At 40.4% G+C, this 19,029-nt stretch overlaps 1 protein-coding gene across 2 annotated transcripts in view; it reads right to left on the bottom strand.

Moving 5' to 3' along the window:
• ABCB1 (ATP binding cassette subfamily B member 1) overlaps positions 1-19,029 on the bottom strand; it is a 106,174-nt gene that overhangs the window by 78,277 nt on the left and 8,868 nt on the right. For both annotated transcript variants that reach the window (XM_044245944.1, XM_044245946.1), the window contains exon 4: positions 12,200-12,371. In XM_044245944.1, coding sequence (XP_044101879.1) covers positions 12,200-12,371 — 172 coding nt within the window. The remainder of the gene's footprint in view (positions 1-12,199; positions 12,372-19,029) is intronic.

The raw sequence follows: 19,029 nt of genomic DNA on the forward strand, positions 1-19,029 counted from the left end.
ATCTCCATATTTTCAAAGCTGTGTCTATTTCAGTTCTTTCCAACCTTTCACTGTTACAGGCAATGCTATATTACACATACCCACACTGGTATATTATAGAGGAATGCATAGTATATATTTTTATAGGATAAATTATCACAATCAAGGTTGCTGGACCAATGGGGGTGCACACTTCAAATCCTATAGTCATTTCAAAAGTTAGGTCATGAGAGGGCCTCATTCAGAGGAGTCTGATTTTGACAGGCATGGGAAAGAAAAGTAAAAGATTTTCTGGCAAAGGGAGCAATGAGGACAGAAGTCCACAGGATGTTTGAAAAGGGAGGAAGCCAGTTTGGCTTGGGTGTGTTGTGGGGATGGAAGAAGGTGGGTATGTGGCTGGAAAGGTCATCTGGGCCCCACAGGTAACGTGTATCAAACTAGTAGTCACTCAGCAGTTTGAGCAGAAGAGGACATGATTAGAGATGGGTCTGGGATGACTTACCTGCTAGAAATGCATAAGATTACCTGGACTAGAAAAAGATTGAACAATGTAAACTATTATAGTGACATAAGCACAGAGGGTCTGAACAAGAACAGAAAAGGAGAGTACCCATAAGATTCAGAGAGAGAAGTTACAGGTTCTAGCAACTGCTGTGCAAACAATAAGACCTCAAGCCTAAGCATCTGGAGAGCAATGGTATCATAGTGGGAAATAAGAAGTCAGGGGGGGAAAAAACCAGATCTGGTCAGATATGAGAAGATTATTGGTTCAGTTCTGAAGATTTTTATTCTGTGGTATCTGGAACATTCAGCTGAAGATGTCTAATAACTATTTAGACTCCAGAGTTCCTGTTCTGGAGAGAGCTCTGGTCTGAATGATTTAGGAGTCATGTGCTAGAGGCCATAGATAAATTCAGGAAAGAAAAAAGCCATCTCTCCTTACCACTGAGGACAGGATGGGGGTTAAAGAGAAAAGGGTAAGCAAGCAAAGAACCTCGGGGAATTCACATTTAGGGGTAATACAGAAAGTAAGAAAGTAATATAAAGATGCAGAAATGACTGCTCAAAGCACATAGCCCAGAACCCTTTTTGCTCTGTATTGCCTTCGGTAAGGCAAGAATACATGTACCCAGATGGATTTTTTAAATCAGCTATGAGATTGGTTCTGCTCTGTATTTTCAAGGACAAAATGCTAAATAGCTAGCTGGGTGAGGATTTTTCTCCACATGCGAAAAAGATCTCCACATAAGATCTTCTAGGACAGGAGTCTTAGAAGATCTCTCATTAGGGATTTTCAATCTTTTCCATCTAGCCAGGAAATGCTTCTAATTGGTATTCATTGTTGCTAGCGTGTATTAATACCAAAGCAAGACAAACTTTCAAATCTAACTCTAAATCTGTCTATTCATTGCTGCTACCAGTTTTCTCAATTCTAGAGGTAAGGAGCAAAGAAAATTTAAACAAATGGTGGCTTCTAGGTCCATAGTCACTTTAGACTGCTCGAAAAGCAAGAAATTATGTTAAAGGTCAAAACTGACTCCTTCATGTTTTTGTACAACACATACATACACTCACACATGTGTATGTATAATATCATAAAATAAATATATGTATGTAAATATGTATCTCTCATATATGAATATATGTATATGTGTATGTATATACATACAGAAATGTAGTCATCAGACTCTAACTTCAGCAAGTGCCTTCTAATTGTGCTTCAGTTGTATCAAACTGCCAGTCAGAATAACAATGAGGCATTCAAATCATCTGACAGAGATAATTGCTACTGACCAATGAAATAACAATGTTACATTCTCTGGACTCCCTCCAACCAACTTTTCTTTTCCTCCAATCAAATCTTATTAATTAAAAGTGCTCTGGCCCAGAGATTTTCCCTGCCTCTATGAGCTTCTCACAAAACGCTCATCCCTAGTTAGGCATGTCTTCACAAAGTCAAAACTTTAAAAAGATTTATTTTGGAGAGAGCAAGTGAGCATGTGCATAAGTGGAGGGATGGGCAGAGGGAGAGAACCTTCAGTGGACACCCCACTGAGTGCAGAGCCTGACACGAGGCTGGATCCCACAACCCTGAGATCATGACCCAAGCCAAAACCAAGAGCCAGATGCTCAAGTGACTGAGCCACCCACGTGCCTCACAGAATCAAAACTTTCAAGCTGAAATGACCTGAGAGATCATACAGTCCAATTACTTTTTACTTGTATAGATCTTAAAGGTTACGCCCAATCCAATAGTTATAAGGAAGAATGCTTAAATAGTATCCAAAAATCAATACTGTTTTTAAGTAGGAAAAGCCAGAAACTCTCTATATAACGTGTGTGTGTGTGTGTGTGTGTGTGTACATGCCTAACAATATCAACCAAATATTGAGCACAGGAAAGCCAAAGATTTAAGTGTACCTTTTGTTTTAATAAAACACTTGCTCAGACTCTTGACCACATTCTCCTCCTCTGGCTTCCAGAACCTCCTTCTCCTAGTTCCTCCATGACTGTGATGCCTTTTATTGTCATTCACTGATTTCTCATGTTCTCCCTCTTCCTACAAGCTGGTGTTTCCCAGGCCTCCACGCACACTCCCAGGGTGACCTCAACCACTTCCACAGCTGTAGGGATTCCCATATCTGGACTGGAGCTATTCAAATCCTTTCCTTCCTCAGGGTCGGTGCTCTGGTTCAGGGACCCGTCACCCCATTCCTCTCCTCTAATAAGAGATCCTAACTTGTTTTTCTACTCAATCAGGTCTTCGCATTGTCATCAGATTTTATTTTTGCCACCAAAAATATAACCATGCTGGGGCACCTGGGTGGCTCAGTTGGTTAAGTGTCTGACTCTTGATTTGGGCTCAGGTCATGATCTCAGGGTTGTGGGGCTGAGCACTGCATTAGGCTCCACAATGGGTGTGGAGTCTACTTGAGATGCTCTCCCTCCCTCTCCCTCTGTCCCTACCTCCCCCATGCTCTCGCTCTGTCAAATACACACACACACATACAGAGTATACACGTGTGTGTGTGTGTGTGTGTGTATCTTCCATGAATAGCCTTCAATGACAGTCACTGCATCAAGAATAAAGTCCAAGATCCATAACATGTCATATTAGCACCTTTTCAACCTTGTCACAATATATCTGACAGGATAACATTTTTGAAAAGTCAATGAATGATCTTCCAAACATTTTCTTTACCCCCACACCTTTCTCATTTCAGCACTAGGGCACTGTGCAGTCACTGTCTGGAGGGAGTTTGTTGCAGCATTAAAAAAAAATAATAATGTCTGAGTTTTTTTTCTTGGTTTCTCTGTTCCTGAAGCATTTGTCCTTGGGGACTGGAGAGTACACAGACCATGACAAAGTATTTTGATTAAATGTCATTAGGCTGAGCTCCACCCTTTTAGACTGAAGAATATTTTCCACACCCTGAGATTCAGCTGAGAAGTGATGACAACTTTCTTCCTCCAAGCTTCTATTCATTCTCCTTTCTCTACCAGTAATGCCTTTTACCACATTTTTCCCCCTTCTGATAACGATTCCTTCTCCATGAATACGTTCAAATAAGACCGCGTCTCAAATGGCTTACCCCTAGTAGAGTGACTCACCTTGTCAGAGAACTCCAGAGTAACCGACACATGACTCAATTTACTAAGTCAATGCTAGAACTATGGGGATCGATATCTATCTCTGCCTCCCATGCCCACTGGCATGGCCCCTGCATAAATGGACTCCCTTAGTCTTCTTTGTCTCCTCAGTACCCTGCTCAACCTGCTGTAACCTAGCTTGTCCCAAAGGTTTACAAGTGGTTTCACAAAGCCACCACACATGCAGACGACTGCACAAAATATTCCATCCAATCATTCTATTTTGTATGTAAGTGCCTCATATAAGATTAAAAAGAGAGACTAAACCAGTACCTTACTACCCAAGCAAGACTTCAAAGAAACCACAACGGAGTAGTGCCCACCACCATGACCAAAGACTCTATGCTATTTAAGGATCACACTACATTGCATTTTTATCTGACACAAATATCTCAGTATGTTTCATAATTTTACCTACTGAACACTTAAGAACAGTATGAATAAAAGTATGAGACATAAATACGTTTTACTATTTTCCTAAGGGAAAAGGAGAGTGTATTATAAGAGTGATTTTTAGAACCCATCTGCCACAGAGCTTTCATGTTAGGCACTATTTCAGACACCAGAGACACAACCTAGCAGGAGAAATCCATTTTGTTCTAATCTTATTGGACTTCTGCACAAACAGGAAATGCTTTTACTTTCAGGCCCAAACCTCCAATGCTGAAATTTCTAAGATAGTTTTTCCCAGGAACTTCCTCTCTCCCTGCCCCCGATGCCTTTCTTCCCACTTGACAAGATATAATAAACAAGTAATCCAATAAATCCACAAGATAATTTTTAAGTAATAAATCTTGTCGAGATAAGCAGTAATGCTATAGTGACTTTCAGGTGAGTTAGAGACAAAAGGTCTTTCTGAGGGAGAAGTGAAAGTTAAGAAGCCCTTACAGAGAGATGGGCAGTTTCCGCAACACCCCAAGCCAAGAAGAAAAAGGGAACACTCAGAGAACAGAGAGAAGGCTGCTGCGGGTGGGGTAAGCAACAAGACTGATGGGCAGGAGGGGGCAAGGTCATGTGAGCCATACTGGCCAGGGAAAGGAGTTTCTATTTATTCCAAGCAACAGAAAACCACTGGGAGAGCTGTGACCTGACTTGGGTTTGTAAAAGCTCACAGCGACAGCTTGTGAAGAACTGGATACAGCTGGGCAAAGTGGAGTTAGGAAGTTAGAGTCACATCGGCGGCAACGAGGATGGCTCCGTGCACAGGTTGCAGCCAGAGATATTTCTGGTGGGCTCTATGTGGAGTGAGCTCAGCACTGTGGCGGGTGGTAGCAGAGCAGACAATTAGCAGAGATCCTGGCTTGGAGCTCCCCTCCCAGCTCCTTCAACCAAGGAAGGCTCTCCATGAAGATGACGTTCCATGAGAGACATTATATACCCAGTGGCGGTGGGGGGCAGTGTGATTAGATGAGCCACAAGGGGCATTCTAGCTCCAGAACACTAGGAGCCCAGTCCTTCCAGTCTTCCTGTGCAGGAAGCTCCATCAACCACATGCAAGCGGAATTTGGGCCTTTTACCTAGATGATCAGTCCCTCCATCACTGGCCCAGGCTAGAGCCTGCTGCTCAGTGAGGCTGGGCTTAGTGCAGGGAACAGGTGACTCCGGGAGCCACACTCTCCTCAGGTGTGCTTTCTTCACATCCCTGGCCTGAAGAGCTACATCTCATGGCTGCCTTGCCTGACATACCTATAAGCAAATGTACAGGATGTCTTCGTAGAGAAAACACCAAGTGAAAAATTGTATACCACAATTTTCAGCAGAGTTTGAAACCACTAGTAGTAGAGTTGACAAAATATCAGACTAAAAGGTAGCTCTGAAAACTAGCAAGCAATTCCATTGTATTTACATGGCTTCAACTTCCTTGCTCTTGCCTTCTATAGCTATAAAATTATGGATTTGGGTCAAGTTCTAGGCCTCTTTTTGCCTATGAAATCCCATGATTCAATCTTTCATTAGGTTCATTCCATTTTTTAAGGATCAGAAATAGGTCAAATATCATCTACATATCTTTTTTAATGTTGTCTTTACTATAAATTGGAGAGATGACATGGTAGCTAATCTACTTTTTGGCTTGAAAAGCATTCTCCTAATAATCACACACACACACACACACACAAAATCTGGCTATATTCTACTAGTATTCTAGAAATACTAGCCATATCTTTTTTTTTTTTTTTAAGATTTTATTTATTTATTTAACAGACAGAAATCACAAGAAGGCAGAGAGAGAGGAAGGGAAGCAGGCTCCCTGCCGAGCAGAAAGCCAGATGCGGGTCTCGATCCCAGGACACTGGGATCATGACCTGAGCCGAAGGCAGAGGCTTTAACCCATTGACCCACCCCAGGTGCCCCATACTAGCCGTATCTTTAACATTAATACAAACTTCAAAAAATGCCACGCTGAAAGTATACTTCCAAATATGTTATCAATATTGGATACTCAATTTTCCAGAAATTGAGCTCTAAGAATTTTTCTAGTGAAATGGTTAGGGGCAGAGGAAAGCTTTGAGCAAATGCAAGAAAATAGATCCATTATGGAAATTTTTACAAAATACTTAGAATCCAAATATTATCTGTATCATTCTACTTTGGAGCACACAAAATGCTGGCCTTGAGGGCACACAGGACAATGTTTTCTTTGTGTACGTCAAAGTCTTGAAACACACACTCAAGGTCTGTACATGATTTATTCACTCATAGTTAAAGCAGCAAAATACAAATGATGTTGTGAGGATAATTTTACAGATAGTTTTCATGTTCCTCACAAGTTTTAGAGCAGGGGAATGGAAATGGTAAGTATGAAAGTAAGCTCTTTCCAGATTTTCCCTTTTTGTCTGAATTATGAAACTACAATAGATTTTGAGTGACTTACATTTTCTCCATTCCTTGGCTACCAGTGTGGAGGAGACAAAATAGAACCAACCATAATATAGTTATGGAGAAAGAAAAAAGCCATCAGGGTGGGTGTATCATAAATTGAAGCATTAGAGACAATAAGTAATCAAGTGTGTATTGAATGAGTACCTAGGGCTGACAACCACCACAAGGCATGCAAAATATCCTCCATCTCCCTTAATTTCTGGATCAGCATGTTCTCTTTAGCATTCTCCTTTCTGCGTGTCCCTCTGTCTCCTCCAGTGCATGGGCTTGGGACCAGTCTGCCTGGGCTGGAATCCTCATTACCATCTCTATGACCAGAGGCAATTTAAATTTACTAAACCCTCTGGACCCCCTTTCCTAATCTGTCAAGAATAAAGGAGTCCATACATGTAATGTACTAAGAAGAGGGCCCACAAACCTTAAATGCTCAGTAAATGTTAGTTTTAGTTATTGTAAGCGATGGAGTCTTTTCTCAAGGCTTAAGGCTCTCACTCTTTCTATGTTTCTCTCCATGCTATCCCAGGAGGTTTAACATCCCTTCCACTCAAATATTGTCCACTCTCTAGTCCTTTTCTGAAAGCCAAGATTCAGTCTTATTTCTTCAATTGCCTGGCTGTCATTTACAATTGTACCCAACCTGTCACCTTCAACACATGGCTAAAATCACAATCGTCTTTATCTGTGCATTTCCAGAAAGTTTAAAGTCTCCCGAGGAAGATGAGAACTCACGGAATATGACAGAAATTCAGCGGTGGTTAATTTTTGCTCAGCAAAGTTGTATAACAAGACCAGAGAGTTCCCCAGGCCTGAATCATCAGAGATTTTCAGGCAAAGGCAAATTCTAAAAACAAGATAAAGACCGATGGGAGTAGGGTGTCAAGAAATCAGGTCCACAACCAAAAGAGCAGGACAAAGGCCCATGTCTGATTATCAGGACAAGACATCGGCAGAAAAGAAAGACCTCTTGCAGGGGTTTACTGTAGCAGCAGAGAGGGATCTGCTCACTTTAAGTTTTAAGAGCTGTCTGGTTAAATCCAATGTTTACTGTAAAACTCTCAGGCTTTAAAAGTCAGGCAAATCCAAGTCTCCTCTACATAAGGAATACTTCTTGTCCAACAAGGAGGTTCTGGTCCTTCGTCTACCCCCATGGAGAGGTAACGAGGTATTACAGTGGCAGGGCAAAAGAAGAAAGGTCAGAGTGTCAGGGTCCTGGGAGTCCAGTAGACTAGCTCTGCCTCCAGAAACATCAGGGAGCTCATTTGCTCTCATCTCTAGGCCCAGCATCAAAGCCTTTGAGGCTGTCCCCACAAATGATTTGTTATCTGGAAATGGCAATCTGCAGACAAGCAGGTGAGCGACAGGGAACTGAGTATTCCTGACTAAAAATTGCAGTAGAGATTGCACACTGCTTTTGGAAACCCACGGAAGGATATATAGCAGGGTAGTGGCAATAAGGGGTGGTGCTGAGAGAAGGATATTAACTTATTTCTTCCTCAATATTTATTTTAGAGGAATTTCACTTGTTACATAGAACATGTTTATTTTGTGCAGGAGAGAGGTACGATGCTGATCGAATCTGATTATCACCTCCTCTTGGACCCCTCCTATGATTCTTATATATGGAGTCAGCTGCCCTTCTCCTTTCCAGGTATTTTGTATATATCTGTATCACAGCACTAATACCCACATTTGTGGGTTCATGTATTCATTCCTCCCACTCCACTAAGTCTCTTGGAGGGTCGGAATGAAAACTTAGGACATGTACTGTGCCTGGCATATGGAACAGTTTAGCACAAATTTACAGATTGAACAATTGAAGATAATAACCCCCTATTCAGTGCCCGACCTCAGGGACTGGTGATCCTTTACTGGAAAGAGTCAGAAGGCAAATACTTTAGGCTTTGGAGACCATATGGTCTCTGTCACAACAATTCTACTGTACAGAGGAGTGTCAAAAAAGCCACCAAAAATATGCAAATGAATGGGCATAGCTGTATTCTATTAAAATTTTATTTGCAGATACTGAAATTTCATGTAATTATCCAGTGTCAAAAAATATTAATCTTCTTTTCTTTTTTCCCCCAATGATTTAAAAATAGAAAACCATTCTTTAGCTCACAAGCAGTACAAAATTAGGCAACAGGGGTGCCTGGGTGGCTCAGTGGGTTAAGCCTCTGCCTTTGGCTCAGGTCGTGATCTCAGGATCCTGGGATCGAGCACTGCAATGGGCTCTCTGCTCAGCAGGGAGCCTTCTTCCCCCTCTCTGCCTCTGGTGATCTCTCTCTCTCTGTCAGATAAATAAATAAAATCTTAAAATATATCTATTTTATCTTGGGTGCCTGGGTGGCTCAGTGAGTTAAAGCCTCTGCCTTCGGCTCAGGTCATGATCTCAGGGTCCTGGGATCAAGCCTCGCATCAGGCTCTCTGCTCGGTGGGGAGCCTGCTTCCACCTCTCTCTGCCTGCCTCTCTGCCTACTTGTGATCTCCATCTGTCAAATAAATAAATAAAATCTTTTAAAAAAATTAGGCAACAGTCCAGAGTTGACCCCTGGGCCATCGTTTGAGGACCTTGCCTTCTCAGAAAGGCATGGCTAGTGGTTCACAGTTACTAAGGAAATGATGCTGAAATGTGCAATTATCCACATCTATAACAAGGACTGAGTAACTCTAGATATGTCTCAAGCTTTAAACAAAATAAAAATTAAGTGTCACAGAGTTCGGTAAAGATGAAATGATATAAAAAACCATATCATCATTACAAGTTATGTAGGTTTTCTGTGAAGAACATGGAAGCATGAGTTTACTAATGACATGACCATGGTAATGACCATTTACTGAGTGCTTTTTATAAACTAGGCCCTGTTCTTTGAGCCTTAAATGATGAATCCATTTAATTTTCACAACCACTCCATGAAATATGTTCTACATAGAAATATGTTCTATGTAAAAGAACATTAAAAAGTCAACATTTTTATAGACAAGGAAATTAGAGTATGAAGAAATCCCCCAAAGCTCAAAACTAAAAAATGGTGAAGGTAGGGGGGCTTGTGGCCAGGCAGTCCAACTCCAGAGCCTGCTTCCTAACGTTGGATATGGTTCCTCCTAAAAGCCTGATAGAAGCACAGTTCAAAGCTTTCCCAAGATTAGAAGAGTGAGCTAAAGGAGGAGTACAGGCGAGGAATGCAACGTCAACTACAACCCCAGCTGGAAAACACATATTGCAGGCATCTATGAAGGAGCCTGCTGTGACCAGCCCATGTAGCCATTCTCCAGTCTGGGAGACTGATCAGTAGGCAGACACACAGGCCTCTCAGGGAGCTAGTCTCTGCACCTGGACCACTGTATGGGAACTCATTCATGCTTATTAGATAAATGAGTCTGATTACTGTCCATCTCATCATATCTGCAGGAGGTAGACATAGTCATGGTTAGTACTCCCACTTAAAGAAATCTATTGTTTTTTCATGAAGTAAGAGATAATACCTGGGTAATGAAAATATAGTGTATAAAAATCTTGGTGGCTCAGTGGGTTAAAGCCTCTGCCTTCGGCTTGGGTCTTGGTTTCAGGATCCTGGAATTGAGTCCCACATCAGCCTCTCTGCTTAGTGGGGAGCCTGCTTCCTCCTCTCTCTCTGCCTGCCTCTCTGCCTACTTGTGATCTTTCTGTGTGTGTCAAATAAATAAATAAAATCTTTAAAAAAAATCTTAATGCAGTTTTTAAAAAAAGGCCACTGGACATTACAGTAGCTGAGAATCAGCATGGGCACAGATGGGGGCATCTGGGTGGCTCAGTGGGTTAAGCGTCTGCCTTCAGCTCAGGTTATGATCTCAGGGTCCTGGGATCAAGTCCCACATTGGGCTCCCTGTTCAGCGGGGAATTTGCTTCTCCCTTTACCCTCCTCTTGTATGCTCTCTCTCTCAAAAAATAAAATAAAATAAAATAAAATCTTAAACCAAAATGAATGGGCACAGATGTACATGTAAGATCTGCTGGGCTACCAGAGTACTAAAGAGTTGATTCTTCCACTGTAATGTGTTAGGAAAACTAACTCCAAAGAATATTGCCAGATACAGCATGCAGAGGAACCAATAAACCTAGCGCTGTGAACTTCCTTTGGGTGAATGGTATAAAAGAAAGGGGCCAATTCCAAGATGCATCTTCTGGCAGCTTCTTCTGGATGCCATAAAAGGACATAATAAACACACAGGAATTTTACATAGCTCAAACACACTTTAAAATTTTCTGGCCCAACTCCTATCTGCATTCACAGAACTCAAGTAAGCCAGTCTCAAGGTAAACAATGCATTCTTCAGAATTACAAAAATGGGGTTCCTAGGACCACTGACAGGTATCAAAGGATCTATAAATACACCAAATCGATATGAATATTTATATGCACATTTTGGGGGAAAAGATTCATAAAATTCATCAGAGACTAAAAATTGAAAAAGCTATGTGAATATCCATGTATTGTCCAATGTATTCTCAAACAGACATTTTCAAAAGCTCTACCACTTGAGCGCACACCAGGTTGTAAGTCTTTGGGAAGCTGAGTTTTAATCATTCTAGGCTTGACCAAAGGTGACTTGATTGCTCAGCGGTATCAACCAGTTCCTCCTTGGTCAACTGTGAATGTGAGAGTGTGTATGGCACCCAAATCTTTTCAATGGTTCAGTCTCTCTCCTGCTCTCCTGGAAGACTGTTTTAGATCTCCTTCCTTTATCAGCCAAGTGTCTTACTTCTCACTTCACTGAGAAAATTGAAGTAATCCCAAGAAAACTTCCACAAATTCTCACCTCCTCCTCAAGTCAGCTTTGGGCGCTGGCACTCACATGTTCTTCATTTCCACCCATTACAGTGGATAAGTTTATCTGTGCTTCTACCTAAAGCAAGTATTCCTTTGGGGCATCATATTCCATCCTTTGTCAAGGACATCATGCAAACAACTCTCTTCCCTCACTCTCAAAGCATCATTTTTCTTCTCTATCTTTTGGATCATTTCTACTAGCATACAAATAAGCTATTATTTCTTCCATCCTAACACACACACAAGCTATTATTTCTTCCATCCTAACACACACACACACACACACACACACACACACACACACCTTCTCTTGGCCATATTTCTCCAAGTAGCCCAACCTGTGACAATACCCAAGTTAAGTTTCTGGTATTTACTGCCCAAACCTACTGTCTCTCTCTCTCTTTTTTTTTTTTTTTTTTGTCTTTGTTGATAGTAACTGCATCCAGATCCAGTCTATTCTGCTTCTCAGGCTACACATTTTAGAATCATCCTGGACTCCTATCTCTGACACCCATATCTATCATGTCAAAGAATCTCATGACTGATTCCTACGTATCATTTGATGTCTAGATTAGGTGGGTTTTGTTTCGTTTTGTTTTTTAACTCTTCCTGAAACTTCCTGGGATTTTTCTGACCTACAGAGCTATCTTTTTCTACATATCTCTGCCAGCACTTCCAACGTGGATTCTGATGCCTGTGAATATTATCTTCTCAAACTACCAATTACCAATTGGTACCAACTACCAATAGGAACTGTAGGCCAGATCCCTTCAACTTCCACACAGGTAAACCCACTACTATATTTACTAAGAGTTAAACATCGCTTTTAAGTGACAGATTTTTAAGTTTCCAATAAAATCAGTGCTGCAAATAATACTTACTTCCATTAGTTGTATTTATGAAAGTTACGTTTCCTGGAATTCCTGCATTTGCAAAGCTATCTGTCATGTCTCCAAACACCAGCATCATGAGGGGGAGTGCAGCTCCATGGATGATGGCAGCCATTGTCCCCACCAGCATATACAACTTATCAAGCCAATTTGAGTAGCGAAACTGAAAAAAAAAAAAAAAAAAAAAAAAAAGGAAATGTAAAGAAGAGGAACAATTAGCACAGTTTTATGGATAGTTTGCTCTACTTTCCAAATACATCCAAAATCCTAACATTTCTCATTTCTAACAATCCTAACAATCTCATTTCTACTACTACTATTACCATCCTGGTCCAACCTAAACAATTATAATAGCCTAATTCTAAATGGGCATTTGACTCTTCTACTGACCTACTTCTTCATATTGGACTCAGTTTGTCTTCTTTTCTTATATATGAGGTTTGACGAGAGGGATGGGACATTCTGGAAAATTGTAAAAGTCTTTAAAGGTACAACTAAAAAAATATGTATTTGTTCTTCTGATTTCCAAGGGTAGAAACCACTTTTCATCTCAATTTTTTTTTTAACCAAGAAAAATCTTTACTGTCAAAGTCCCCTCTGAGGCCACCACTAAGGAAGTATTTTGCTGCTTTTGAAAATTGCTTGAGTAAAAGATCTGCCGCATAATGAAATTAGCATGAAGGTAAAATTATCTGAATGCAATCAGGCCTCAATAGTAAGAAGGAAGGAGAAAGGAAGAATCCGTTATATGCATGCTTCCCAAAAAGAGATTTCCTTAAAAGGTAAAATATAACCATAATGCCTGACCAATGTCGATGTGCATAATCTCTTTAATCACAGGCAGGTCAAAAGTAAAGACAGCTTCTCTGGATCCAGAAAGTGATGAGAACAGACAGTAAGGGGAATGGGCTCAAGGCTCTGTGGCAGTCCACTTGAGAAGAAATCATTACTTCTGCCATATTATTCAAGGAACTAGTTAAGGACTGAAAGACAACCAAATGAAAGAAAACAGACAGATGAAGCATTCTGTGAGGGTTTGTGGATCAATCCCAATGCAGGGGATTGTCCTGTGGTTGCATGAGGTAGAGTCAGCAGGTTTGTAATCTAGGGAGGAGAGTGGATAAAAAAAGAATCATAGGTCTACGCAGGGAACCTAAACCAAAACAAAGGTCAAGATCAGGCAACATAAAAGACACATAAGCAGAAAGATTTGAGACAAGGAGACAGAAACCAATCTTACAGTTAGCTAAAAAGGAACTAATAGTAGTAACAACTAGGAATACGTACAGAATTGACAAGTGGAGAAATAAAGAGCAGAACAGTTCTTGGCAGTAGTGACCAGCAGTTCATGAAGTAGGAGAGCATTCGTAAAGCTGAGCTTTAAAATTAGAAAAATTCAGGGTGCCTAGGTGGATTGGTTAAGTGTTCAACTCTTGGTTTTGGCTCACATCATAATCTCAGGATCGTGAGATCAAGCCCTGTGTCAGACTCTGTGCTCAGTGTGAAGTCTGTTTGAAGATTCTCTCCCTCTGCCTCTCCCACATATTTTCTCTCTCTTTCATATAAATAAATAAATAAATAAATAAATATTTTTTTTTAAAATTAGCAAAAATTCAAGTTTGGTGGAAGAAGAATATCTAATATATACTTAGGTCTTTGCATTCAAACTTTTTCTAGGGGCACCTGGGTGACTCAGTCAGTTAACCATCTGACCCTTGGTTTCAGATCAGGTCGTGATCTCATGGGTTTCGAGATTGAGCCCGGCATTGCATGAAGATTCTCAACCTCTACCCCAACAGGGGCAGAGCACAAAAGCCTCTCTCTTTCTCTCTATCTCTTAAATAAATGAATATTTTAAAAAAAAAACATTTCTAGCTCTTAGAAAAGCAAGCTCAAATTTGAGTTAATGACATATCCATAATCAATAACATCCTCTTCATTATAAATTAAAACAGGGAAAATGTGTTTTTTGGCACTTCTTTCATATTTTATTAAATCACAGGCTAAATTTTGTCATTATTTACTTTGTCTTAACTAAGCATTCATCCACCTCTTCAAAAAAAACATAAATAAGGGGAGCCTTGTTTAGGCGACTGACTGCCTTCAGCTCAGGTCATGATCCCAGAGTCCTGGGATAGAGTCCCACATCAGGCTCCCAGCTTCGTGGGGAGTCTGCTTCTCCTTTTGACCTTCTCCCCTCTTATGCTCTCTCTCACTCTGTCTCTCTTTCTCTCAAATAAATAAATAAAATATTTTTTAAAAAACATAAATAAGGAGAAAGAGATGGGCAGAAGCCATTTATTTTCTCTTAGAGACCCCTTTAAAGTGGATAAAATATCATATTCCTTAGTAGAGGAAGAGAAAATAGTTGATATACAAAGATTTCTCTCATCACCACTCCCATAGGATCTTTTACTACCAAAACTAGTCACTGACCATAATAAAAACAAGCAGGCCATGAATATAAATATTTACTCAATGCCTACCCAATGACTAATAAAAGACAGATAAACATCAAAGGTGTAAGTCTTGCCGTCAAAGTGCTTAAAAAGGAGAAGGAAGGCCAAGCAAAGAAGTATATGCAATCTATATACTGCACGCTAAGACAGCGTAGTGTATGCAGTAAAGCAGACATAAAAAAGAGCAAATGGTCATTTCCTCCTTTGTGGAAAAGCCCTACAGAGGAGGTTTTTCATCTTCCCAGTCTTGAAAGTTTGGCATGTGTTCAGAAGCAAGAAAGAAGGCGTTCCAGCCAAAAAGAACAGGCAGCAGAGCAGTATGCTCAGAGAAAATGGGGGTATGTGGTATAGAAGCAGTAATAAAAAGCTGACTGGCCAAGAAGCACCCCTCACTGAGCGAGACAAGAGTTGGAGGGAAGGGACACAGGAAATTTCTTTTTGCGCTATTTGATGGCTCATCCTGGAAATGCTATCCGAGAATGCTCATGGAAGGAATTCTGAGTTTGGAATGCAGTTTCATGATACTAGCGTATATAGCAGAAGTCATGTGAGTTGGATAAGATCATCCAAGAAGAGAAAAAGAGTGATTGGGGTTAAGAATAATTTGAAAATGAAGTAATCAAGACAGCATGTTGACTGGGGCAAAAGGAAAAGCAAGAGAATGGACACCTGACAGGGAAGCAACATTGAGGACAGACTAATTAATGAAGTCTCACACATGTTTACAGGTACATCAGTCACAGTGGTGACTGGTGAAAAAACAGGAAGGAAACTGAATTGGGCAACATCCTACAGAATAAAGAAAAAAAATGTTTCAAGAACCTGAGTAGATGGATCATTAGTGGATCTTATATCTAATGAGTAAACAAGATATCCCCATGATGCCCCAGCACCACTCATAGCTTCAAGGGGGTACAAGTCCTTTCACAATGGAAGGGTTCAATATGTCATCACCTTAACCAAGTGACCAAATTTAGTATTGTAGAGAAGTCAAATATTCTGACATTTGATATTTCCAGATATGATGAGACATGAAGCACACAGCATCCCCCACACAATCTTCTTACCGCAAAATATGTAATGTGAATGTATTTATAATTTTCAGAATATTAAAAATGTAAGCCATAGAAGAACAAGTGAAATGATGCCATAATAAAAAGAGTCTAGAAGATGAAGCATTCTATAGGACAAACAGTATAGTCTTTTCAGCATGTCAATGTCATTTTGAACAAGAAAGCTTCTAGACTTGGAAAACACAGTATCTAAGTGATGTCACTGACTAGATCCTCTTTCAAACAAATCAATTGCAAAATACATTTCTTTTCATAGATAACAGGAAATATTTGAACGTGAACTGGACATTATATAATATTAAAGAATTAGTCCTTGCTTTATTAAATTGAACATTGTGTTATGTTTTATAAGAAAATGTCATGTAGGAAAAATTTTGAGGTGTGTCAACAGGTAGCTATGCAAGAAACATCACAAAATCTATAATTTCAGGTGAAATGGGCGGCAAAATGTTAACAGTAGTTAGATACAGACAGTGGGAATATGAGCATGGCTTTTATTGTTCTACTTTTCCATATGTCTGAAAGTCTTCACAATAAAACTTGGTAAAGGGAGAATGGTTCTCAAACAGGCAAAGCTTAAGCTTCATCTCAAGCTAGAAGGAACAAGCTAAGAGTAGGCACAGATACAAACACGTTTCTAAGAACAAGGACAAAGCAGAGAGAGCTCAGAACCTCATGTTTATTTGTGACAGGAGGCAAGATTGATTTCTGGAGACAAAGTAATAAGAAGATTTAAGGAAAGTAGTAACTTAAGACTAAGTAGCACAAAGGCCTCAGTGAAATGTCTAGTTCTATCACTTAATAGGAAGGGAAGTTTGGGGAAAATAATCTCTTAACAATACCTCAGTATCTACATTTATAAAATGAGAAAAATATTCATATAGGCAGCAAGCCTCATATGGTGGTTGTGAGGGTGAAAGTGAGAAATAAACTTTAATTAGGCACACAATATAATATAAGCAAGTACTGTTATGGGTTTAGGAAATGTAAAAATTAATAAGACTGTTCAGTAGTTTACAGTGAAGGTAACGAAAACAATGTTGTGACACATCAGGTAAAATGTAAGTCAGAGGCTTAAACTAATTATAATCAGAGCCCTTCAAATATAAGGAAATGTAAGATGTTTCGCTAGATATTGATAAGAAAGAGAGGAGGCCTGCACCCAGAACTATGTAGAAGGAAGGCTGATACATAAAGGCAAGTGGTTTAGGTAATATTCAGCAGGCTTGATGGTTAACTTGACTTACCATGGTGCCTGGGTTGGAGAAAGAAGTCAATGAATCCATTAATTTATTCATTCATTCAACGTTCGAAAGATTATTTGTTAAGAAACTAGTAAGGCCCATGTTTGGTTCTAGGTACTGGCAACAACAGTGAAAAAGACAAGCTACCTGTCCTCATAAAGTATACACTCAAATGCAAATAGAAAAAGGGAGGACTGATGTATTCAATATTCACTCAGTATGTAAGTATCTAGTAAAGAAAACATAAGCTCCCTCATAGAGCTTAGACCACAATGACAGCAGAGTCAGCTGGCTTAGCCTGCCTGGTTAGGGACTTCCTCTCTGAGAAGACAATATCTGAGCTAAGACCTCAATGACAGGAAGGATATAGTTAGTTTCTTAATGATCTGGAGACAGAACATTTCAGGCAGGAAAAGCAAATGCAAAGGTCCTGTGGTGAACAAAAGCTCTGTGTACCTCAAGGACCAAACAGAATCATCACTGTGGCAAGGACAGAGTACAGGAGATTTGTCTGCAATGAGATCAGAGACAAGCCAGAGGACAGATTACACAGGGCCTTTCCAGCCAGAGGAATGAGTCTGGGTTTTACTCTAAACTTCCCAACTAAATACGAAAGAAAAACAGGACCTGAGGAGATTTTATGTGGCTACCAAGGATAGAATGGCTTTCAGGAGAGCAGAAATGGAGCAAGGGGACCAGCAATAGAGAATGGCTGAGAGAGCAAAGCCTTGACCAGGTGTGGTAGGCAGAATAATGCCCCTGCTCCGTACACAGGTCCATACGCTAATCCCAGGAAACTGTGAATGTTTCCTTACATGGTAAAAAGGACTTTACAGATATTAAGCATCTTGAGATAGGGCCTGTATTATAGATCTTGTATTATCCAAGTGGACCAAATGTAAAAACAAGGATACTTATAAGAGGGAGTGGGGGGTGGGGTGGGGTTTGGACTCAGCAGGAAAAATGATGACTGAAGAGGTTGGAGGGATGCAAGAAGAGGCCTTAAGTCCAGGAGGGCAGGCAGTCTCTAGAAACTGGGAGGGGGGAAGGAAACATTTTATCTGGAGTCTCCAGAAGGGATCCTGCTCTGTTGACACCTTGATTTTAGCCCAGTGAGACTTCAGGTCCCAGAACTATAAGGTAATAAATTTGTGTTGTTTGAAGACACTAAATTCATGGTGCTTTATTACAAAAGCAAAAAGTGAAACTAACACAAGTAAAGGCAGCGCCTATGTGTGAAGCAAGCAAGAGAAGAGTGGCTTGAAGGATGCTGTTGGGGAAAATGAAGACACCTCTCATGTAAATGCCAAAGGGAAAGACCCAGAAGGGAGGGAGAGACTATAGATACAGAAGAGAATGGATAATAATAGTAATGTAAAGTCCTTGAGAAGGCAGAGGATGTGGGACTCAAGGTACAAATGGGTGAGTTACTTTTTTTTAAGAGAGTGTGAGAGAGTGTGGTGGGTGGGGAGGGGCAGAGTGAGAGGGAAAGAATCTTCAGCAGGCTCCACACTCAGCGCAGAGCTTGACATTGGACTTGATCTCACGACCCTGAGATCATGAGCTGAGCTGAAATCAAGAGTCAGGTGCTTAACTGAAGATTTCCATCTGTTCCGTTTCCTTACTTGCTTTAGATTTTATTCTACTTTTATGTTTCCTGTTCTGTTGAAACAAGGCCCGGTATTTTTAAAAAATGCTTGTAGAAAAACTTGAATATCGCCTACCTCTTTTTGATCACTTTCTCAAGACTGCCAAAAAGTGTCATAGTAGAAGTAAGGTAATACTGTAAGCTGAAGATTTGCAGTTTCAAAAGACCTGTATTCAAGGCTGGACCTTGGAGGGCATCTAGAACGTGGATTTAGGGTTGGGGTTAACTGATAAAAGTGGTCAAATTATTTGGCATAGGTGTTCTGTGCTAAATACCTGCCTTCCTTCTATGAGTCTGGAATTCTGGCATATGCCAAGCCTATATGATCAGCCCCTAGCACAAATTTTGAGTGCTGAGTTTCTAATGAGCTAGTCTGATAGCATTTCACAGTTGTCCC

This window comes from Neovison vison, chromosome 4 (genome assembly GCF_020171115.1).
Source record: "Neovison vison isolate M4711 chromosome 4, ASM_NN_V1, whole genome shotgun sequence".
NCBI lineage: Eukaryota > Metazoa > Chordata > Mammalia > Carnivora > Mustelidae > Neogale > Neogale vison.